Source organism: Ambystoma mexicanum, chromosome 14 (genome assembly GCF_040938575.1).
Source record: "Ambystoma mexicanum isolate Mex_15411 chromosome 14, UKY_AmexF1_1, whole genome shotgun sequence".
In the NCBI taxonomy this organism is placed as follows: Eukaryota; Metazoa; Chordata; class Amphibia; order Caudata; family Ambystomatidae; genus Ambystoma; species Ambystoma mexicanum.
The window spans coordinates 220,138,660-220,164,394 of record NC_090940.1 but is presented as its reverse complement, the minus strand read 5'-3'; the positions used below and the strand labels follow the sequence as shown (position 1 = coordinate 220,164,394).

Sequence of the window (25,735 nt, the reverse complement as noted above, 5' to 3'; positions counted from 1 at the left end):
AAGGTTCCGAGCAACCCTGATCGCCCCAGATTGAGTGAGGAGAACGTGATACTCTGAGCGTCTGGACTTGGCCATCTGCCCACGTCTCTGGTTGCCCCGACGGCCGGATCTCCTATGTCAGTCGGAAGGTCAGGTACTGCACCTGACCCAGGAATCCCTCCACCTACATGTATGGCTCTTGAGAGGATGAGGTATGATGACTGGGACCTCTCAGAGGAGGTACTTGAGGTGCTTCTGGCTGCACGTAGACTGTCAATAAGATCGCTCTATGCATGCCAGTGGAGGAGATTCAAGGCATGGTGCGGGGAACGCAAGGTTGACCCTATCTCTGGCCCCCACCACTCCGGTGTTGGAGTTGTCTGCCACTGACCTCGTCAGGCCTTCAGGTTGAAACAGTCAAAGGATACTTGGCAACTTTGTCTGTGTTGAAAATGTCTCCGGATCAAGGGTCTTTCTTTACGGCCCTGGTTATGGCCTAATTCCTCAAAGGCCTTGTAAATAAGTTTCAGCCTGTTCCAGATTGGGACCTTAACTTGGTTGTCACTTTCCTCATGGTGGCTTCCTTTGAGCCTTTGCACTCTTGCTCCATTCCTTTACTCACTCTAAAGACTGCTTTCTTGGTGGCAATTATGCCAGCCAGACAGGTCAGTGAGCTGTGGGCCCTGTCATGCAAGCCGCCATTTCTCTGTTTTTTGTCAGGGAGAATGTTCCTCTTAAGATACGTCTGTGGTTGTTACCCAGTGTGGTCTCGAAGTTCCATCTGTCCCAGGCTTTTGACCTGCAAGTTTTCTACACGCTTCCGCACCCCTCCAAGGAGGAGGAGCGGTTCCATAGGTTAGACCCAAAGAGGGCTCTTAGCTTTTATGTTGCAACAATGGCAGAATTTAACCAACTGTTCGTAGCCTTCTCGATGACAAGAAAGGTCTCGGCTGTCTCCAACCAGTACATCTCTAGGTGGATTACACTCTGCATTTGAACATTTTTCCTCAGTGCAGGGAAGGAATTACCTCTGGGCATGAGAGCCCACTCTACAAGGGGGGGTGGATGCGTCTTCAAATCTGTAAAGGGGGGTGCCAGTGAGGGACATCTGCCGAGCTACTATTTGGTCCTCACTGCATACCTTCACCAAACACTATTGCCTGGATGTAGCCCGTGGAGCCAACACTCGTTTTGGGAGTGCAGTTTTACAAAATGTCCTTATGTAGGGACTTTCAACCCGCCTCCTTCACACATTCTGCTTGGGGAGTCTATCTGATGAGGAATCTGCCAGAGAAAAGCAATCCATTGATGGAGAAATTACTTGCCGTAATGTTCTTTTTTATGTATTCTTCTCCTGCTGATTCCTCATCACTCTCCCATCCAGCCCTGCTATTAAAGTGCATGCAGTTAATGACTAACTTCTCTATTGGGAGAAGGAGGTGAGCTCTCATTTAAAGGGTTACCGTAGAAATCATTGGTATGTTTCCACATCCTTTTTGCGAATGTTCCCCACTGTTCAAATTTCTTTTTAAAAAGACCCCTTTCTTCTTTTTTCTATGAGTTGTGGCTGTCTCAGCCGAATCGTTTGATTCTTCTTCCGCAGCAGCTGAGCTCAGGGGGGATAAATGTGGGGAACTGATGTACAGGGGCGTAGTTACGCAGTATATGTACGATGACCGACGTCACATCTGGAGTTGACAACCGTATCGAGGCCGACTCGAAATGCATTACGCTTCCCTGTCGAAGGTTTTCCAAGCAGCTGATGCTGAAATGGATATCTATCTGTTGAGAGATCTGCGGGAGAAGAATCCATAGAAAGAACATTACGGTACGTAATTTCTCTGTTCTTCGGCTCTTTTAACAACTCTGACGAGACCCGAGTGCCGAAATGCATTTGTTGTTTTTGTCTCCTCTTATCTGTCACTCCATGGTGCCAAATAAATAATACATGCTGGCTCCCTCTTTGGGAGAAGGGACAAATTCCCTGGATTAGTCACACCGCATTACAATAACCAAACTGCCATGATACAAGTTTGTTTACCAAGGTGCCTTGCTGGGGGAACAGGAAGAAATCCAGGAGCTTTTTCAGGGAGTTTCATGTACAGAACAAGATTTCACAACTTTCTAAATTTGAGAAGTTAGGGTTAAATCATTATCAAAAACTACTCCGTTTTCTGAACCAGTTGTCTGATATTGGACACACTCCTAGGACTGAATAACAAAAGCAATATTTTGGCCTGTTTTTGAAGCACTGCATACACAAATCTCAATTTTGGATGTGTTGAATTTAAGGCTGTTTGGGTTTATCCATACACGTTGTACATGTGGAGTATTTTCGATGATGGCTGGAGATATCTATTTAACACAACCAGTGATGGTGCAGAACCTTGCAAACAATGCATTCAAGTGGGCATGCTGAATTTCAATTTTGCAGATCCCTCAGCTAAAGTGGCACATCTGCATGCAATACCAACTAACGGTGCATGCATTATGTGCAGTCACACTAAATTGACTCACTGGATCGCGCTCTTATGTGACATAACCTGTAGGCAATACACTGGCAATCCCAACCAAGCACGTAATAAAATGATTCATTAATCAAATGTTTAATTTGCTTAGTTTTCACTAATATAATTGCCTGTCTTATCCACGGGGTAGTTGGTTCCTCTTCCCCATGTTTTCACCATGGGACAATGCGGCACACTTGGGTTTGGAACACACTTCAGTTCGGCAAGCACAAGGGCACGGCTCCAGTTCATATATCAGCTCTCCGCAACCAAAAGTCTCTTGCTCAATCAAGGAAGGCTTCTCCTTCGCAGGATATAAGTTTAACAAAGATTGTTCAAAGTTTACTTTTCAAGATGCAAAAGTCTTTACTTCTACTTTGAGTCCCCCTTTGTTGGACTTGGACTCGTATTTCACTTTACAATTTACCATAGGACTCTCTCTGTCTGACTCGGGTCTCTGTATGGTTCCGTTCTCAATTCACACCACTTTAACCTTTCACTTTGAGTCCCCCTCCGTCGGGCTCAGACTCCTTTTCTTTCACAGTTCACTCCAAACCGAAGACTTTTGATTGTGCAAAGGATTTGACTTAAACCCAAGCAGGACCACTTTGATTCTCTTCCTGATAAATCATATGCACATTTCATAAATTCTGTTAGCGGCATACATTCAGGCAGAGACCTTTTGATTGGGCACACACACACAGTGCCGGACCACTCAACTACTTAGTATCATGCGTTCACTTAACAAAGTTCAGAAAACGATTATTGGCTTTCCCTTTTCATTCCCGTCTTTCATCAAACGCCTTTTCCATCTGACTTTCGTAGGACACTTTGTTGCTACCCGTAACCTTCGTTCATACACAGCCCGATTTCACACAGTTGCCTTCAACTCACCGACTGCATACAAGGTTCGGCTCACGGCTTTGATCATGGAGTTAAGGGCGATACAACGGCGGCTGCACTTCTCCCTCGACTAGTCAGGCAGGAGGGCCCCTCGTATCTCAGACACGCATTAACAGGATTCTCTGGCCTCACTTCTCCACCTTACACGTGCTGCTTCCAAGTTTTCAACAGCCCAACGATTACTTGTCAAACGGCCCAAGGGCTTCTCCCTCCTTGGTTTCGTTCCGTGACTTTCCATCTGGCTTCCATCGATTCAGCTGTGGTCTAGAATAGGCTGCTCCTTTATTATTATTTTCGAGCGCCAAATCCCTTGTGGCATCAGGGCGCTACATTAACACAACAAGACTTTGAAGACAGGACAACAAAAAAGGAGCAAGAAATACCTGAAGGATTAGCAAAATATGTGGGTTTTCATGTTCTCTGTCTAGTTCCTTGCCTTTGCTGCAAGTGTGTACCCATACTCAGCCTTTTATCCAGGTGGGGAAGGTAAAGGAGAATTCAGGTGTGAGTTGTTCAAGGCAGTTGCCTGACCACGGCACCGGGACATATTCGAGTCTGTCTTTCCCCAGTGTATAAAGGGAATGTATGTGTGTTTGTGCAGGAAATGGTGTGGGGGGGGGAGTTACACAACTCATGTATTTGATTGAGAAAGAGGGAGTAAACGTTTAAATGAAGGGGTATACTGCGTCTCCCCATTAGGTGTCCCACACCCACTCCCCAAGGATCCCCCATCGAGGTGATCTTCCCGCACTGGTCCACCCCCAGGGTCTGGATCCAATAGAGATGGCCATGCCCAGGCCACCTGGATGACAGATCCCTGAGAACTGGTAAGTGAGGCACCTTCTGGTTTCTCACAACCCCCAGATTAATTAACGTTTTATAAGAGCACAGACAGCCTTTGATAGCCAGGTGCAGTAAAACGGTAAGCCAAAAAGACTCCACGAGGAACAACCCACGAGTGTCCGTAGCGGTAAAACGAAACATAACATGCATGTTGATAATAGCTGAAATCTCAGTAAATAGAAGGTCATTCAGTATCATTCACAGTCCCCTAGCATGTGGCCCATACACAGAGAACAGTAGCCATTTACTAGAAGTGAACATAGATAGGACACCTGCAATACTCCCTAAACACACAAATAGACTTGCATCGCCACTCAAGGCCAATTACAAAGTGATTGCCCAGTTTCATGGCCTGAGACTGAGGGATGGTAACTTTTTAATTGGAGGAAGAACAGTCCATCTGCCTCTATCCCCCTACTCTGTCTGGCCTTTATCTTGATGACCTGTCAAGTGTTCAAGGTTGGTTAGCAGAGAGTCAACCTATCAGAATCCTTAGTGTTGTGCCGCCCATGAAGTAGTATGCCAACCAACCACTTGTTGTATAGATGATGTATTTTAACCTTTATAAATATAGGGATGGTTCCAGGTAGAGCTAGCCGTTATTTGTAACCCAATGAAATGTTTAACCCCTATAGAATCTATATGTAGCCAAACTGACTAACCTATCTCCATTCCTCATATGTTTTGCAGGCTGAGATCATGTTAGGATCTCATTAATGACACATTTGTAGTACCTAAGCAATTGTTCTTGATTAACAGTTTGAGGACAGAAAGATTTGAATGCTTATATGATATGATATGCCATTTATAATGCGCCTATACATGAGTGTTTCAAGGCGTGACGAGGCAAGGACGGGGGGGAACAGAGGGAAGATGGAGACACCAATCTTATTAGGCCAGGTCACATTGAGATCGAGCAAGTGCAGGGTAGGGGGGAGGGGAAAAGTGTGAGGGGAAAGTGGGGGGTGCATAAGATAAACAGTAAAATAAAGACAATAAATAAAAAGTGCGGTAGCTGGAGGCAAGTGCATGGGTAAGAGCAGAAATCAGTTGTCAAGTGCAGGTAGGGGGCTGTAGGGATACAGAAACAGTCACTAAGTGCAAAGGTTGCCAGGGGGCAGTGCAGGTTTGTAACTGGCAGGGAGGGGACCTAGGCCCGAGATCAGAGGGTAGCCAGGTAACCAGTGAACTTTCAGTTTCAGCCATGAGATCAGCAGGGGAGAGGAGGAGATAAAGCAGAAGCAAAGAGGGAAGGTCTTGAGGTGCTTCCGGTACCAGAGATGGTTCTCCTTAAGTTTCAGAGAGGCAGGGAGGCTCTTCCAGAGGGAGGCCTCAGCAGAAGAAATAGATCTGCCACCAACTTGGAGAAGCGCCTGACCCTGAGGGAGTTGGAGGCGGATGAGCGAAGAGGTCGAGAAGGAAGATATTTAGGAAGAGAGAGTTTGAAGGTATTGAAGCCCCAGGCCCCAGAAGGCCTTGTAGACAATGCAGAGGGTTTTGGACTTAATCCTCACCGCCACTGGGAGCCAGTGCAGAGATTTCAGTGCTGGAGAGATACGATCCCTGGGCTTAAGGCCAAGGACAAGTCTTGCAGTCCTATTTTGGATGAATTGCAGAGGGCGGAGAGTAGAGGCAGGCAGATTTAGAAAGTGTCTGTTGCAGTAGTCCAGCCTAGAGAGAACCATAGCTCTGGAGACAGTGAGTTTCTGGGGGAAGGAGAGGAAAGGAAGAATACCTCTGAGGAGGTGCAGCTGGTAGTGTGACTTCTTAGAGACGGCAGAGAGTGTGGAGTCGAAGATGTCCCCAAGGTTTTTAGCCTCGTAGGTGGGAGCAGGGAGAGGGCCAAGAGAGGCCAGCCAGAGAGTGGCAGGAAAGGAGGGAGCAGGTTTGCCGATGCGGAGAATCTCGGTTTCACTGGCATTAAGGCCGAGATCATTGGTAGCACAGCACTCCTGGATAGCAGACAGACAGTCAGAGATGAAAGAAGGAGAAGAGGTGGCAGAAGGGAGCCTAAAAATGAGTTGTGTGTCAACTGCTGTAATGCTTGAAATGCATCAGAGGTACAGGGCCTCTGAATCCTTGTCGTTTATTGCTTTATCATGTATGTTCTGACTTGTTTTCAGCGCAGGAGTTCATGTGGTACTCCTGGCGGTGCGTCTCTTCCTGTATTTGGTTTGGTCAACAGACCCTTGGGGATACCCTTATGGCACCCATGGGTGGGAGTACGACCCTGTACTCCTAGTGTATGTTTTTGGGCACCTGTGTGTGGTCCACAGAGCAGGGTATGGGCTGGTGGCAGCTCTGTGCTGAATTGACAGGTGCCCTGCACATCCCCCATTTTGGGATGCCCAGGCCCTGTCATTGGAATCAGTAGATTCCTGATAGAGACAAGATGGCCCCTGTGGCCTCTTACCTTTCCATCGCCTGTTACCTTGGTTTTTCCAGAAGTCCCGGGAAGCCCTGACTCTGTCCCTTCCCCCTGACTGGCTGTTGGGTGCAAGATCCATATATGGTTGTGTGGGGAAATGCCGACCAGACTGGCTGGAGCCTTCCCAATGACCGTATGTTGTGGGTACGCCCGTGGGTTGGGGCCTGGGTGAATGGAGTGTGTGACAAATATGCATTCTGTGTTATGGGTGTCTAATATCTGGTGGTTGACACAATGACTGAGACAGCCCTGCCCGAAACTGGTATGAATGCAGTGTGTAGTGCTGAATGGCAGAGTGCTTGTCCGAATCCACATTCTGTGTTGTGAGTGTCTGGATGGAGAAGAATGTCCTGAATGCACCGGGCGCCTGATTGGCTGCCTGACTGCCTGAATGCCCTTCTGAGTGATTGGTTGCCCGAGTGTGACCCAGAAGAATGAATAGGAGATCAACAGTATATCTGGGGCCTCTCACTGCTAGAAATCGTTCAGAAGCTGAAGTTGATACTTGATGCTTACGCTCGAAGCCGAGCCGGAAGAAGAAGGTGAACCGCTGTTCCCTTCCGTGTAATCTGAAAGCTGCTGTGTCTTCAAGAACTGATCCAAGAGAAGACCTGGTAAGGAGACCTCTCCCCGAGCTACAAGGGACCATCATGCACCAGCTGAACTTTGCAAAAGCTCCCTGGTAGACAGACCTACGAAAGGCTGCCGACCGAAGAAGGGGACCACCGAGGAGAATGTTGAAAAGCATCAGACAGCCGTCCACCTTTGATGACCGCCGTCGCCGACCGGAGCCGCCGTGCTCCCGTTGCCTAAGAACATTTTGATCCAAGGACTCCCTTGTTCATCATCGTCGACATCTTTCGTCCTTCCGGAGAAAGTCAAAGCCGTCGACGACCGAGGAGAATCCGCCGGTGGGTTTCCCGCCACCCGAAGACCTCAGAGATGACGACGAAACTACTGAAGCCAGCCGTGGTCACATCCCGTTCGCAGACGCTGATGACTCGACACCCTTGCTGGGCCAAAGTTATTTAGTGAATCTTTGCAGCAACGAACCATCGTCGTCGAGGTGCACCACACACCTCCCTTGTTGCAAGATGTTTTCGATCACTCGTCTACGAGCACTGCAAGGACCGAAGCTGCTGCCTCAACGACAACGTTCACCCTTTCTTCATCTCGGAAGTTCGACGACCAGTGGCTCCTGCCTAAAAGGGAGTGCTCTCAAGAAGGGCCCGTCGATTCACAGACGAAGAACTCTACAACGAAGGGTACATTTGGGTTGCAGAACTATAGAGGAAGATAAGACTCTAATAGACAATACGTGGACTTGGCTTGTATGATATATCTTTATTTGCAGGTTTCCCAGGTGGGGTGGGATCCTCATATGGAACTGGGCTTAGTGGTAGGGGCTCAGTATTCTGCCAATTGTCTAACCAACTTATCTCCCTCTTAAATCTATGGTTGATATTGTTTTACTGTGTTAATTCATATGCTATTTGAACTAAGTACAGTTGATGCATTTTAATGGAATCGGAGTAATAGTGGTACCACCTAGAACTGTATATATTTATCATTTTAGAATTGTCGATGCACAAAGTGTATTATCATGATAGTGTATATAACATTGAACCTTATTTATATAAAGACTGTTGGCCTCATTACGACCCTGGCGGTAAGTTACCGCCAGGGCCGTGACTTTACCGCCATGGCGCAAACTACGTTTACGCCATGGCGGTAAGGGGATTTACCGCCCCATTCCGACCTTGGCGGGGCGGTAAATCCCCAATCCCCATTTACCCTTCCCCATTCCCATTTTTGCCCCATAGGGCATAATGGGAGTGGGGAAGGCGTTAATTACGCCACCGTAAATTACGGTGGCGTAATTAACACCAAGTTCCCTTACCGCCATGGTTTTTTACACCTGCTAAAAGCAGGTGTAAAAACCGCCATGGCGGAAAGGGAACTCGTAATTGGCGGAAAGGGGTTGGCGCAGCTAACGCTGCCGCAAACCCCTTTCCGCCAGGGTCGTAATGAGGCCCTGTGTTTTAACTAATAGTGTGTGGACATTCCTTTGTAAGTGCTTGGGGACTACACTGTAATTAAGAACCAGCCTGCATCACCTCCTGAGAAGCTAGGCCCTGATTGCTCGTCCATTGCTACCGTAATAGAGAATCTTGGCTGGGGTCCTCTGTATCTCTCCTCTACCATACAGGAGTACAGACACCCCCCTCCAGTGCGTTTCTTTACAACCGCATAGCACTGAAAGTTGGGGGAGAGAGCGGCAATCTGGTGGGGAAGAAGTGCCAGGCATTGGCTGAACTGCCAGGGAGAGAGGTTAGACCCCTGGGGAACACCACTGGTAGAGATAAAGATAGAGGAGAGGAAGGACCCAAGTTGGACCTGGGAGGGTCAAACAGAGAGGAAAGAAGTCAGCCAAGCCAGGGCCTGATCGGTGATACCCAGGTTATCACGGAGACAGTAGAGCAGGATGGCATGCTTGACCGTTTCAAAGGCAGAAGAGAGATCAAGTAAGATGTGTTGGAATCAAGGTTGGAGAGCAGGTCTTCACAGATGTTCAGGAGAGGAGAGCAGATTCGATGCTTATGGCAGCTCTGAAGCCAGACTAATGGTCATGGAGACAACAAACTGATTTGGTGTGAAGATTAAACTGGGAGATGGCCAGCTTTTTCAGGAGTTTGCCCAGGAAAGGAGTGATGGAGATTGGGCGATACTTAGCGGGGCAGGAAGGGTCGGCAGAGGGTTTCTTAAGAAGAGAGTGCACAAGGGAGTGCTTTGGGGGGGAGGGAAGACTCAATTGGCAAAGGAGTGGTTGCAGAAGTCAGCCAGAGCAGGAGCCAGGGCGTCAAAGTGGTCCTTGATGGTTTTGGAGGAACAGGGGTAAACCTGTTTTGGTGAGAGTTTCATAGATCGGACTTGTCTAGAAACCTTGTCAAGGGAGAACAGGGGAAAGATAGAAAAGGAGGGAGGAGAAGTGGCCGAGGAAGGGCCAGAGGAAGAGCAGGGAGTAGAGGGAGGAGAGGGAGAGGAAAAGAGAGCGGACAGGATGTCCTGAGTTTTAGAGATGAAATGAGAAGCCAGCGCTGTGCAGAGGGCCTGGGAGGGGACAGGAGAGGTAGAGACTGCAGCAGGATTGGCCAGCTCTTTGCAGATTTTAAATATTTTCGACAGAGTTGTTAGATGCTGCAGAGACGTGGGCTTGGATGTGGGCTCTCTTCTTGGTGCGGACAGAGAGTCGGTATTGCCTTTGGAGCAGGCGGCAGGTCAGTTTGTCAGAGGATGTACCGGAAGCATGGCATTTCCTCCCAGCCACCCGGCCCTTGCGTTTAAGGGTGACGAGGTCTGAGTGGTACCAAGAGTTGCACTTTGCTTTGGCTTCAAGCGGATCCTCATGACAGGGGCAAGAACATCGAGAGTATCCGATATAGCCGAATGGAGCATGGAAAGGGCTGTGTCAGAGTGCAAGTCAGCTGGGGGTGGGGAGCAGAATGTGGTGGTGAAAGCCTCAACTGACACACGCTTAATGAGTCAGATAACCAAGAAGGTAAGTGGCTGTGCTGTAGTTGGCCTGGCCTGAGGGGTATAGGGGGTGAGCTGGGAGGAAAGGAGATAGTGATCACTCCAGGAGAGAGGAGTGGTGAGAGGGATCGAAAGGGAAAGGTCTGAAGAGATCAGAACATCCAGAGTGTGCCCTGCAGAGTGAGCTGGGCCAGAGTAGAGAGTGAGAGACAGTCACAGAGGTCGCAAAAGTTTCCAGAGGAAGGACAGGATGCATCCAGGTGTGGATGTTAAAGTTTCCAAGAAGAAGAAGAAGGAGTAGTTGAGTGGTCGAGACCAGGAGGGAAGAGGAGTGGTCTTCCCACTCAGGGAGGAAGGAGGAGATCTGACCAAGTGGCGGAGAGATGAGATGGAGATGGAGATGGAGAGAGATATATATATTTCTGAGGCTTGTGGAATCTGCTTAGATCACATGCTGTGCATAGGCCGACATCTAGTGGAAGCTGCAGAGTATTACAGTTTGTTTTTCGAAACTCGAAAATGGGCGTCGACACAGGGCATGCCAGTAATACTATCCCTAGTGTGACGTCCACTGTACCCAAGATCCCTCACGCGTCTAGGATCCTCAGATTGTTTTTTCCGCCATACTGGTCGGAAGCATTTTGCGGAGTCCTCATACTAAAATATCGATAAATTTACATCCTTTCCCCACCCCAACGTAGAACTTCGACACTCGACGCCGGCTTGGAGAAGAATTCGACCGTCGGCTGCTGCACGACGGATTTGGGCCTCGGAAGGCCTCTGGCCTCGGCCCGGGCCTTGGAAGGCCTCTGGCCTCGGCCCTGCAAGTAGGGAGAGTGGGGCTTGGACATACTCTACACTCTTTGTATATAGGTACATCTTATACATTTCCTACACTTACCAGCCCGCTGCCTCAAGGTGCGTATGGAGGGTACCCCTTTTCAATTCTGCCCCAAGTGCAATCGCAAATACCCTTGGGTCGACAGGCACGCCACGTGCAATCTCTGCTTGCCGAGGGACCACCCCGAGGCAAACTGCAGAGCGTGTAGTAGACTTAAGGACCGTTCGACGAAGCGTTGGGCCCACCACGCCAGGCAGGCGGCCATGGCGGCGAGGGCGCCTTCAGCGATGGCAGCGACGCCGTGCTTTCGGACGGCAAGGGCATTACGGCGTCTAAAGACAGCCGAGCGCAAGTCCCCGACCTCGGAAGGTCGTCCGACAGGGCGGCTATGGGGAAGACCCCCGCCGACACAAGCGCTTTACACACCACTCACACAAAACACACGAAGTCCAACCGAGACTCGACGACGTCGAGTTCTCGGAAAGAGGCACATAGAGAACAGTCCGAATCGGTGTCCTATGGGCGTTCTCGATCGAGATCGCCGCATGCCTCCGGGCAATCATCCATTCTTGCCAAGAGTGCCTCGCTCCCTAAGCTAACGGAAGTTCGATCGTCGGAGGACGAAGACGACTTCCACCCCCAGGCCGCTCTCCAGGAGTCGGAGCCCGCAGACAAGATCAGTGTGGCCCCACGTTCGAAGGACAGGGACTCTACCCCCGATCCTCGACGCCAGGCGTCAAAAACCTCCGGAACCACGAAGGGACAGGGAAAACACTCTTCCACTCACGGGGAGGGGGGAAAACAGCAGAAGAAGCAGCCACTGCACTCTTCCACACCTGTAAAACAATCCACTCCTCTTAAACAGACAGACAAGCCCAAGTCTGCTGCTATTTATAAAACCAGCAAGTCTACTAAGGATAAGTCTCCTAGACTTTCTGAGAGAGTCATTCCCATTTCCAAAGAATGGTCGAGTGATGACATAGATAGGGTCATGTCAAGGATGTCTTCTTTGGCAGAAGACCATTTCCTTTCATATAATCCACAAGGGTCTACACCCTCAGGCTCTAATGATCCTATCCCCCCCGAGTAAGAAGCCCCGGTTTGAGACACCTATGAGGTTTTCGGACCCCTTCGATGTACAACCATACTCACGGCCATACTCGCAGTATCAAGGAGAGACTTCCTTTGGTGAGGACCAAGAATTTGGCATGGTAGAAGAGCAAACCGGGACTATGGGGATGATGAGGACCAAGAAGAGGAAGACCCTGAAACCTACAGAATAGATTCCCCGGTAGCGAAGGAAGCCCCGGTTACCGACTCCCCTGTCGATAACCAACCCCTCCTGAACGAATTTCTCGCACGAGCAGCAGAACATTTCCATATTGACACCCACGGTGTCCAGGAGGAGAGGAACTTCGCCAAGGAGTTAGTGGGAGAAAGGAGGCCTGTTGCCCAGACCATCCCTATCCTTAAGTCTATTCAGCGAAGAATAGACCCGTCCCTGGTGAACCCGAACCTCACCAGAGCAGTCAATCCCAGAGTTGAAAAACTTTTCAGGGCAGCCCAGTCTGACCCTCTCTATATAAGAGGACATCTGAAGCCAGACTCCTTGGTTGTCTCTAACACTCGTAAGAGGGCTGGAACACCCTTGTCATCGTCCGAAGCTCCTCCAGACAAGGAGAGCAAAAAACTATATGGTTTCGGCAGGAAAGTAGCCTCAACGTCCGCCTATCAGGCAAGGATTGCAAACTCCACCACCCTGTTGGCCAGCTACAACTGCCATCAGTGGGAAGAAGTCGCGGCACTCATAGCCTCTGCACCAGAACCCTTAAAGGGCCAGTTAGCACGAATTTCAGCAGAGGGTAGAGCCGTGTCTGGTTGCATTTTAAAAGCAACTTTTGACGCCGCGGACAACGCAGGCAGATTGATAGCAGAAGGTACTGTTATCAAGAGACATGCGTGGTTACGGCAGTCTGGTTTTAAGGCAGAAACCCAGGCATCATTGTTGGACAAATCGGTGGAAGCCGATCTTTTGTTTGGTAAGGTGGTCGAGGACGCGCTGAAGAATGCCAAGGACGAATATGAGACACTCAAGTCCCTTGGCCAACTAACCAATAAACCCCTAACCAGAGAGGGAATGGAAATTTTCGTCGCCCACGCGGCCAAAATTCCCAGAGAGCATCAAACTATTCCCAGGAGCAGGATACACAGTGGAACAACAACAGCCAACAGTCTACCCAGGGTTACGGCAGGGGTAATAGGAGAGGATGTGGTAAAGGCAGAGGCAGCCCCAGTAGAGGAGGCGGCACGCCTCCACCAAAGCAGTGACGCTCCGTCAGGGTCCCTTCTCACGCAACCCCAGTAGGGGGACGCATTTCCAACTTCACCCAGGCTTGGAAAGGGATCACATCAGACAGATGGGTGCTGTCAACAGTATCCGCAGGTACTGTATAGAACTACTGCAGCGTCCCCGGAACCATCCTCCACAACAAAGAGTACACTCTTTAGAACATCAGAAGATTCTCCTCGAGGAGATCGCCAATCTGCTAGCAAAGGACGCCATAGAACTCGTCCCGGGACACCAGGTAAACAAGGGTATTTATTCAACTTACTTCCTTGTGCCAAACAAAGATTTAACAATGATGTGCCCAGTATTGGACTTACAGCCTGCCAACAAGTATGTCAAACCCCAAAAGTTTCGAATGACTACGCTACAAGAGGTAATCCCCCTCCTAAAAAAGGGGGATTACATGGCAATCTTGGATATGAAAATGCCTATTTTCATATTTCCATGTTCCCAGCGCACAGAAGGTACTTGCGCTTCAAGGTGGACAGTCGGCACTACCAGTTCAAGGTACTGCCCTTTGGGATAGCTTCGGCACCAAGGGTATTCACCAAGGTACTGGCGGTGGCGGCTGTACACCTACGCAGAGAGTCAATCCCGGTGTACCCTTATCTGGACGACTGGCTCATAACGGGGGAAACCCCAGTAATTTGCAGGACAAACATTCAAAGGACTATCGATCTCCTCCACGAATTAGGCTTCTCAATCAACGAGAAAAAGTCAAGCCTGGTGCCAAGCACCTCCAAACAGTTCCTAGGAGCAATCCTAGATACTCAAGAGGGGTTGACATTTCCTTCAGAGGAAAGAATTCGGAATATACTACTGCAAATTCCGCAATATCAGTCTGGTCACCAAATAACGGTACGTAAAGCAATGCGTTTGCTGGGCATGATGGCGACATGTATTTACCTGGTCCCCCACGCGCGCCTGCGCATGAGTCCCATGCAGGAATGGTTGGCGAAACAGTGGTCTCAGGCAAGTGGTCAGTGGGACGATCTAGTTGTCGTTTCGCCAACACTGGTACAAAGCATTCACTGGTGGACAAGAGAGAATCTTGCACAGGGGAAACCCTTTTACGATCCCGAAGTACAGGCAGTAGTCACTACCGATGCATGCCTGACGGGGTGGGGAGCTCACCATCTCCACCACACAGCTCAGGGTCTCTGGTCTCCCTCAGTGGCCAAGAACCACATCAACCTGCTAGAGCTTCTGGCAGTATTCAGAGCGCTTCAAGCGTTCGAGCCCTACCTACTAAACCTGTCAGTGCAAATCCGGACGGACAGCACGACAGCCATGTTCTACCTGAACAAGCAAGGAGGGACTTGTTTGCCAAATCTGTCCAAGCTTGCCCAGAAAATCTGGTTATGGGCACTCAGACGGAACATCTTCCTGTCATCACAAGATGTTCCGGGGGAGCTCAATTCGCTAGAGAATGCTCTGAGCAGAGACTCCCTCCCAGAGGAACACGAATGGGTTCTACACAGAGAGTTCGTAGAAGATATCTTCTCTCAGTGGGGTTTCCCCACTATAGACTTATTCGCCACAAGCGAAAACAGACAATGCCCAGGATTTGCATCCAGGTTCCCCCAACCAGACTCCCAGGGGAACGCCCTGTGGATGAACTGGTCAGGGATGTTTGCGTACGCTTTTCCACCAACTCCTCTCATCAGGAAGGTGGTCAACAAGATGAACAGAGAGTCGATGACGCTCGTCCTAGTTGCTCCCATGTGGGCAAGACAACCGTGGTTCCCACACTTACGCAGGATGGCGGTGTGCGAGCCCATCAAACTTCCGGCCTGGTACAACCTACTGTCCCAGCATCAAGGTCAAACAGTGCATCAGCAACCCAACTCAATGAACCTGGCAGCATGGCTCCTGAGGTCATAGAGTTTGGACATCTCAATTTACCACAGAGGTGTATGGACATCCTAAAGGAATCTAGGAAACCAAACACAAGGCACTGCTACTTTGACAAGTGGAAGAGATTTGTTATCTGGTGCCAGAGTAAACAAATCAACCCAGTTGATTGCACTCCTTCCACTATTGTTACATACATGCTCCACTTGCTGGATGCAGGACTGGTTTTTATCTCACTGAAAGTACACCTGGCAGCCCTGTCGGCATACACCACTTCCCATAACAAGGTCTCGTGGTGGAAAGTACCAGTAGTTAAAGCCTTCATGGAAGGAGTAAAGAGACGTCACCCTCCTATTTCAAACCCACCACCAGGGTGGGACCTTAATGTGGTGCTATCTAAGCTCATGGGCCCCCCTTTCGAGCCCATGCATAAAAGCAGTCTCAAACACCCGACTTATAAACAGCCTTCTTAGTAGCTATTACGTCTATAAGAAGGGTCAGTGAAATTCAGGCTCTGTCAGTGCAGGATCCCTTATTTACTGTCCATAAAGACAAACTGGTTTTACGCACACACCCTAGGTTCTCACCTAAGTTTATATCTAAATTCCACGTAAACCAGTCCATCGAGCTTCCGGCTTTCTTCCAGGACCCTCAAAGCTCGGCTGAGGTGAAACTAGACACCCTAGACGTGCGTAGGGCGGTCCTCTACTATGTAAATAAAACCAGACCGCTAAGGAAAACAGATCAGCTGTTTGTCTCCGTAGCTACAGGCAGAGAGGGGGATTGCGTCTCTAAAGGTGCCATCTCGAAGTGGATTATTAACTGTATCCAGCTGTGTTACTCTCTCTCTGAAAAGACTCTGCCTTTCACGCCAAGAGCCCACTCTACAAGAGGCATTGGGGCCACTCTGGCTTTCATTGCAAATGTACCCCTTGACACCATTTGCAAAGCAGCTACTTGGAGCTCTATTCACACTTTTATTCAGCATTACTGCATTGACACCCATTCCAGGGCAGATACAAAAGTGGGACAAGCGGTTCTAAGACACTTATTTGCTCATGACCCTTCTCACATCCCACCTCCTTCTTCAGGTACTGCTCGCTAATCTATGCACAGCATGTGATCTAAGCAGATTCCACAAGCCTCAGAAGGGATACATTACTCACCGGAATCGTATTTCTGATGCTTGTATCTGCTTAGATTCACATGCGACCCACCCTTCCTCCCCTCTGAGAGAAGGCGCATGGTTGCTTGTAGTCTTACCTTTCTATCTATCTGCTTGGATTGTCTGTACTCACTCTACTCCTCATGCTACCTCATGTCAGAAAAAATACAATCTGAGGATCCTAGACGCGTGAGGGATCTTGGGTACAGTGGACGTCACACTAGGGATAGTATTACTGGCACGCCCTGTGTCGACACCCATTTCCGAGTTTCGAAAAACAAACTGTAATACTCCGCAGCTTCCACTAGATGTCGGCCTATGCACAGCATGTGAATCTAAGCAGATACAAGCATCAGAAATACGATTACGGTGAGTAATGTATCCCATATGTATATGTATATATATATATATATATATATTCAGTGAAAAAACTGGATAGAACTTCATAATAGAATGCTATTTATATCAATGCATTGCTTAATGCACTAATTAGCTCATGATATTTATCCAAATGATCCTTGACAGTTTTTGGTCAGCATTATAAGAATCCCTTGTACAGAGTTTTTAGTGAAAAGTAAATGCACATGTGATGTAATCCGTGATGTCATCAATGACATTTGTGATGTCATCTTTGATGTCCTGGGTGTTAGTGTTAACAATGCACGGTGGTGGCGCGAGTTATTTTTTCATAGCTTACCATAACCTGCGATTTTCAGGGGTCTTTCGGCTGTACTTAGAACCATAACGTCCCTTAAACAAACTTTTTTTAATATCACACAAACAATATACAAACTTCTACAGATGGCTTTACACAGAATGTTGCAAAGTAAGAATTTATGCTCGTTCACAGTGAAGGTCAGCTGCTTCCATTTTCTTCTCGGGCCCCGGAGAGGCTCACGAAGCGGACTATAAGGTTGTATTGTGTTTTGACCTTGACAGGCAGAGATTGTGATGAAAGACTTCTCTTGAAGGAGTGTTGCTAAAACGTAAGAGAAGATAAAGATGAAATTTCTGAAACGAAATCACTTTTATATATTATATCACTATGCGAAAGATCGTTGGCACACGCAGAGTCGTATATTGGGACTGCACCACTCGTAGACAATGGAAATTGCATTTGTACTGTAAGTAACCCTTTAGATTATTTTATACCAAATATAATTACAATAGCGTAGCATTAAAGACCGCTCAAGTTGAACTTGTTCGTTGAAAGTGGCATAATGTTTTCTACCGCGCACTATCACCGCTGAATTGATCCCCTGTCGTTTAGAGGGCTCTGAAAAAGGCAGACGACACAGGGTGGGTTAATGGAAATAATTTAACCGGTCTATAGGCGGTCAAGCGCTCTACTCGCTGTGCCACTTCACTGTAGCCTGTCAAGTGGCACAGCGAGTACAACGCTCGCTTTGACATCCGTGCACAGCTTGCTAACGCAAGTTCGAATCCTTTCATCCTTCCGTGGTCGATAAATGAGCACCACACACCGTGGTTAATAATAAGCTCCGCTTAGTTACCTCACGGTTCTTAGCGCTATATGAATGGGAAAATATTATTATTTTATTATTAACATACTCCGTTGCACTATCTTCGATAGCAAATAGTTTCACGCCCTAATAAATAAAATGATGATTTTTAATGAAGATCGGCTGGTGAGACTAATTTATGTTTTTTAAAACAGGTATGTGGCCCCATTTTGCCTATGTCACGATTTACAGACTCCAGCGGATGGGGTCTTCAACTGCCAGGTGCAGGTCCAACTATGCAACTTCATGACCCTCACCATTTTATGGGACAATCGCCAAGGACCAATATGCCCTTATGCAGTACTAGCGGCTACAAACATACCAACCAATAGGGTGGTCTAATGGCTCGTTGTTGGAGCAACCTTCCGATTATCAGAGTGACCATTTAATGCTTTTATCATAAACCAACAGCCTATCTACCGCAAAGGAACAACACGTGGCTGCAAATAAACTTTTGCTGATCGGCAGCAGAGACAATAGCAAATGGCTGAATAGTCACTAAACATTTCATGTGAAATAAATGTACTTTACCAAATGTACAATCCTGCTGTTTACTTTTAAACCACAGTTTCATATACCGAATTGTGGCGCACTGAGTTGTAAACTGATCTAACACCCTCTGTACCGCAAAGGAACATCGCGTGCCTCAACATGAACTTTTGCGGATCGACAACAAAGACAAATGCAAATTGCAGAATATTCTCAAAACATTTGATGTCAAATAAATGTACTTTACAAAATTTACAATCTTGCTGTTTGCTTTTAAATCACTGTTTCATATTCCGAAATTGTGGCGCGCTGTTTGTGACATAATGTGTGTTGTCTTCCGGGTTCTGTGTAAAGTCAATTAGGACTGCAGAGAACTGGACGCGTTTGATGACGCACCCTGTAACGTCACGGAGAGAGGCAGGGAATATGAATGCTTTGATAATATCAGGTTTAGGGGCGGGAGATATGATTTAGTGTTGCAAAAGCAAGTCAGCCAGGTCAATAGCGCCAGTCATAGGATTATCACATAATGTCGGCGCACACCAGCCCGATTTATCGTTTCTTTAGTGGACAAAAAGTCGGTTGACGCCCATAGGAAATTGTACTATTAGCGGACAAAAGGAGTGGTCTTAAAACACTTTCACCCTGACAACGAACAATACAAACAACGTTCTCAGAACACCCCCATTTTGTGTAATTGCAACCATTTCGGGACACCGCAAGTGTTCTTAGTACACATTCAACTAGACAGATTACAATACGGACAGCGTCCTGAGGACACACCCAGTTTGTGTATTTACAAACAATTAAGTACACCGCGAGTGTTCATAGCTCATTTTTACCTTCCTTGCGAACAAAAATGACACATACTCCGTCCCCTAAACACCCCGCCATTTAGTTTATTTACAAAATGTCAGAACAGCCGTGTTCTCCGTGGACAAATCGAACGCAACAAAAACGTCTAGCACATAAAAAAAAAACATTTAACCTATCTCATACTCCCCCACCCTCCCCAAACACTCTTACACACCAACACACGGCACTAAATACAATTTTTTATCCACGTTTCACTGCGCTGTACGCGGTCGACGGCGAATACAAGATAGCGGGCGCCACGGAAAATCTGACGCACTCCACGCCCCTCGCCGTCCAATCAGCGAACACGTCGCATGTCTGCGGACATGACGCAAGGCCATGGGCCAATCGGGGTGCTGTCCGCGGAGCGAACAGGGAAGTCCTTCCACAAAGCGAACACAGATATCACAAATTTTTTTGCCTTACATTTTGGTCATTTTTTAAAAAACGACTGGACGGATTTACACCAAATTTGCTAAAGCAAGCTTTCGGGACCAGTCCGCTGCTCCTGCCTTAAATCTGGTGTAAATCCGTCCAGCGGTTCGGGCTGTAGCCGTGCGCAAAGTTTTTTCCCATTCAGTCTATGGGGGAAAAAAAGTTTTGGGACCCCCCTATAGCTTTTCCCTCCTTGGACAAATCCTCATCAAACTTTGCAGAAAACTTCAGAGTGGGCCATATACTTTTTTTGCAAAGTTTGGTGAGGATTCATCCAGGGGGAGCGAAGTTATAAGCCGCCCAAAAAGTGCTCTTCCTATGGAAACAGCAACTTAACCATAACTACATGGCCACTACCGTGGCCATGTAATATATATATATATATATATATATATATATATGTGTATATATACACGTCAGAGGAGTGTTTGACAGCTGAGTGAGTGTTTGCCTTCCTTGAAAGACTTCCGGGGAGGGTTACAAATCAGAGGTATGCCCTGCAGAGGTGTAGATAGGGTGTGGGGGGGAGGCAGAAGAAGGCGGAGGAGAGGGCAAGGTAGTCAAGGAGGAGACAGCAGGGGGAGGCAAGGAAGCCGTGGAGGGGAGAGAGGGGACAGCAGGAGAAGAAAGGAGATTGATAAGGGGCGGGAAGTGTCTATCAAAGAGGAGAAGGTTTGCTTGAGGGCCTTGGACTAAGACGGTACCATTCAAGTAAACATTAATGATGACCTTAGAGGAGTGGAAGGAGGACAGGAGGGCCTCCCACCGGGTGTCACCATTAATGGGAGAAGAAGAGAAAGGAGAGAGCACAGAGACCATGTGTAGACTCTATAGGTCTGGCAAAGGGAATGACGAAGAGGATGTCGGTGAGATAATGGTAGAAAAGTTTTCTAGATGATTGCTTCGTTAGGAGGCAAAACCACAGAACGGCACTACTTCACAATGTAATTTAAATAATGGAGACAAACACACCTAAATCTGAGAGTCTGCTATGTGGCCCGGTTTTCAGGGTAGAATGAAAGCTCTTTCCCTAACCCGGGCCACTCCTATCTGATTTAGTCGCTGCTCGTTGACAGCTAGCCACTGGCTTCCCCTTCAGACACTAGCTGGAGCCACCTCAGTAGGAGCCTCCCTTTGCCTTGGGTCCCTTAGCCGCAGGGGCTGCACGGGCAGAGGGCTGCCCTGGGAAGGAGGGAGGGAAAGGGTGCAGAGACAGGGGCAGGCAGGGCCCGGGGCCTCAAACAACATGTTTTTAAAAAGAATACCAAGGCCGTGGAGGGTCAAGGCACACCACGCTCACCTGGGGCACCTGGATGGGAAAAGGCACTCCAGGGCTGGTGCAGCGACTAGGTTCGCCAAGGCAGGTGGAAGCAACCTATTGCGGGAGGGGGGCGAGCTGGGTGGCGGGAGGAGGGAGGGAATCACGGGAGGAGGCGGGAGGAGGGAGGGAAATGCTGTCCCAGCTTTGTTTTGTTTATAATAAAGCTGGATTTTGCTGGGCACTCCATCCGTCTGGTTTGTACTGACTCAGATTCCTCTGGGTCTCGTTGGGATTTTGGGGCTGCCTTAACAATGTCAATATCATATAACCCAAAAATATAATGGGTGGAAGGTTAGGAGTTCATCTGCACCTGCGGAGCAACACAGGTTCAATCCCCGGGTCCGCGCTTAGAACCCTCTGGGTATTAAACGAGTTATAAATAACCAATTACAATTCAATTACTGGCATTGGTCTTGGCAACATTCTGAACCATTGTTCCTTAGTCAGTCTGCACTATTGCCTATGGAGATCATCAATATTCAAATCAGTCTTGGTACTGCCACCAAGGGAAGCCTTTAAGTCCGAAGTGCTAGGCTGGTCCACTCATACAGCGGCGTAGATGTGCCAAAAAACAGTGTTGGGGATGGGTGCCTCTGGCACTGCCAGTTGATTAATTAATAACCTTTTGCAATCACATTTTTTGGTTATAATTGGCAAAGCCAGACAGATGTAAGAGTAAAGAAAGGTTTCCTCTCTTGTGCCTAGTGCTCTTGTTACTTTTGATTGCCCAAAGTGATGGCAGCAATCTTACTATCAAAGCACACCACTGGCTTACCATCCTTTCACCTATTTGCTCAAAACAGAGGATTGTGAATTGTTCAGGGCTAGCCTTGTAAAGAAACCCATATGCACAACGCCAATCGTGCATTGCCTTTTTTCCACTCCCATTTTCAAGCTGGTTTTCATTCCACCCACACAAACAGGCCTTTTCCCCATAGGTTAAGGCAAAGTGAAGCTAAGTCACCTTTAAGAGTACCTTTGCACTGAATACATTTCTGTTGGTAGTATTGTGCCCTTTCCTAGCTTGCTATATGCAGACTGGCATTGTTCAGAGTCCATGTCACATGTGTAAGTTATCTTATGTGATATGTTCTTCCCTTTTGAATTGTAAGCACTTACCAATTGTCTTTGTGTTGTGTCCTGTGATTATGTACCTATGTAGTGCACTGACGAGAATTAGAACTATTTAGAATATGTGCAGCCTCAGTTTTAGAACATGTGTATCCTCAGAGAGCTAATGCCATTTGTAGCTAATGGTGGGCTTCATCTGTATTTTTTTCAGAACATGCAAACTCGAAATCTTCACAATCTTAAGCCATTCGACCTGCTCTCAGTACTGTCTCTAACCTGAAAGCTGTAACTGGTTTCAATCTAAAGTTTAATTCTGAGTCCATTGTTTCTTTTCTGTAGTGTGCCTTCAAGATAGTGTTCTAGCTTTCTGGAAGCATGGAATGCAGGGTAAAAACTTCAGGTCAAATGAAGTAAGTAAATCAACAGTACGTTTGACATCGTTTCTCCAACGTTTACAGATTCATATAATATTGTAGTTAGATGTTTTATGAGTCTGAATGTATTTTATAAATATAACAATATTGCTGTTTTTTTATGAGAAATGTATGTTATTGAAGTATTGAGCTATGAATCATGGATCATAGCAGTAAAACCAGCAGTTGTAGTAATATGTAATCAATAACCTGAGGTGAGAAGTTTTACTGGGCCTCATTCTGACCCTGCCGGTTTACTGGCGGTAGGTCCGCCAGGATACTGGCAAATGTAGATACTGTTTCCTGCACTCAGTCATTGCCGCCGGGTTCCAAGTACCGGAGTGTAGTTGTAAATCCCCTTTCATGGAGTCCCACGGGACTCCATGAGGGGATTTGCAGTCAGTAATGAGGGCTATTTTGCTGGAAGTGTACCTGGCGTACCTCCAGCTTTGCTTGTGGTAACCCAGGTAACCCACCGGCAGACCCATAGATGGCCGGTCGGGTAAAGTGCCGGTATTTCTGAACACCAGCACTTTTTTTACCGGCCTGGCCGACTCAAAATGACGCCCATTGTCTGGTAAAAACCCAGGGTCTTGTTACAGACCTCAGTGTAGTTGGGGGATATAAGGACCTTAACACATGCCTCAGAGCGTACCCAGATGGTAAAGCCCTCCACCAAGGGGGCTATAGCTATTAGCACCTCAGCATTTTGTCCTGAGTGCCAATAGCTTTTTTTAAATCGTGAATTGGGGTACCGGTTGTTTTATAAGTTTTAAAATAGGATACAGTGGCTAATTGCTGCCAGAGCAAATGTATAAGAGAATTAGTTCAGGACCTTTATTCCTTTCCATCGCGCCCAGCGATGCACTGCGGTGGGCTGTCAAGTCCACAAAGGAAGAACGTCGTAAGTTGCAGCGGGTGGACGGCCACAAGTTTAAAGAGGCAGATGAGTGGGGCGGAGGACTGTGTTGGTGGAAAGTGCAATAGGAAGTGCTCTAGGGAGCGGAGGTTGGCAGGGCCAGGGAGAGAAAACAGCACAGAGAGGCTGATCAGGGATCTGGAAGAGCAGGTCTATACTGGGAAGCTGGGTGCTAATGTTTAAGGAAATATAAATGTGGAGATGGGTAGGTATAGTAACCAATGTTTGATCTCTGTTCTGAGGTTGTCTATGATGTCAATCTGAACCCTCTGATGGCAAACAAACCTTTGTGTACGCCTACCCATCATCACTAATAAGTTGTGTGGTCCCTAAATTCCATTTTCCATTCTGCCAGAAGTTCAGGGTATTCAAAGAGTAGAGTATTGGGGGAACCATAAACAAACAGTGATAAAATAGCCCTCCTCCCCCCATTTCTTTCATGTGTCTCCTCTCCCCACGGGAAAGAAATACAGAGAATATCTGGCCACCTACCACGTTGGTTTCTCCCTATGCCCCCCACGCCCCAAAATAGAAATAAATCAGGCGCCCTGTTCTGTCACCCTTTCACCTTTCCCCCTCAGGTCAGCCTATCTAACAGACACCAAGGCCCACTGTCCTCATTTGGTCCCTAAAAACCTTTCTTCCCCCTCTAGTGCCCTCCTCTCAGCTTGCTCTAGCCGACCCCCCTTTCATCCCAGCAGCTTGTTGAAGTACACATTTCAGATGCAAGGAAACTACAAGCCTCTCACGAAGACACAGAGTGCAGTGCAGCATGCTCAACTGCGCCTTTCATGATGATAGGCCTGCTGTTGAGGGCAGCACAGATCTTGCTGTTTTGGATAGGTTCAGCATTCCAATGGTAAGCTTGTCACTATGCCAGCCGCTTGAGAGCGAGGCCCTGCTCCTATACCCAATGGTAGAGTACAATGCTATGCAATAGGTGAGCCACTGCGCCCAGCCTGTTGCCAAGTCTGGCACAGCTCTGGGAACAGTGACCTTGCCCTTTCTGCTTCCTAGGATTCTGTGGAGACCTATAGGAGGCAAGCATAATGCCTATTTTAAAGGATACATTTCCCAAACAGATTCCTCAACAAAGGAATAGTTTCTTGGGCCATAGACTGGATCAAAAACCTTCATAGCTATACCAGGAGGCAAACTGCAACTCCACACAAGATCTGCTTATCATCACTTGGATCCACTGTAATGATGTAAGAGGTAGTATATTTGAGTCAAATACTGCCTCTGCTTCTAACAATGCTGCTGCAGCTTGATATTTAGGGTCAATCTAGGACAGTACAGCAAATAGTCCTCCTTAAAGTATTGCCATAGACCTGCCCGTGAGCCATCTGGATTGGTCTAGATGACTACATATGTGATGCATATTTTTAGTAACTTGTTATCTAAGAGTTTTGTGAGTATTTTTGTATCTTAAATTTAAAGATTATGTTGGCTTATAGGAGGCACAAGTCTCTGGGTCTTTATTAGGTTTTAAAATGACTGTGATATGCATCTTGTTCATAGACAAGGTAAACATTCAGTGTGCAGTGCTTCTTGCCAATCTTTCAAGAGCTATGGGCCCAAAATGGGTGAACTCAGGACTCAAGCCATAATTCTCTGAGGCCTTCGCAGAGTGGAGCATATAACTGGATTAAGGATTTCTGCTGTGATTATCTAAGAGTTTATCGATGCTATAGCCTACCCTGATGTGACATTCAGCTGTTCACTTTTGCTTTGAGTGATCAAGGATATTGTGATTCTGCGACACGCTGATGTGGAGGAAAGTGACCTAACGGTTGACAAGACAAACGGCTAATGTTTCTGACCTTTTAGTGCCCAGCTTTAATGACTTCATCATTGGTTATCTGAACACTGACTCCGGACTGTGTGCCGGCACTCCCTGCTTTCCTCGGGTCACAGCAAAATTAGGATGGGTCTCTCACCATCACCCGACGGATCAGTCCACTCTAACTTGGACTGTACACGTGTTCTGTCACCTGCCATCTATGTGCTCTGTCCAGCACCACAAGTGATGTGGATGGGGCGCGCCTATCGCTGATTGTGCATTCAGCGCAGCCCATGTCATTGGGCCTCCTTGCTTGTCTCCAGCGGCACACATTTGCTTTTAGGGGCACACCAGCCAGCTCACTTCAATGGCCACAGCGAGTCCTGAGGGCTATGAGCAACCCTCTCATCAGCAGGGCCAATCCGAAGTCAGACCACTTCTAGTCACTGCTTGGTAGTCCGACTTCACTGCACCCTGTGTGTTGTGCAGCCTTAAGTGCTGACTTGTCTGAGATGCTCCTGGGTG

The 25,735-nt window shown here is 47.8% G+C and overlaps 1 protein-coding gene across 1 annotated transcript in view; it reads left to right on the top strand.

Annotated features, from left to right (window-relative positions):
* MAP4K5 (mitogen-activated protein kinase kinase kinase kinase 5) overlaps positions 1-25,735 on the top strand; it is a 1,870,683-nt gene that overhangs the window by 1,691,401 nt on the left and 153,547 nt on the right. Inside the window, exon 31 of the mRNA XM_069638985.1 lies at positions 22,435-22,505. Within this exon, the coding sequence (XP_069495086.1) occupies positions 22,435-22,505 (71 nt within the window). The remainder of the gene's footprint in view (positions 1-22,434; positions 22,506-25,735) is intronic.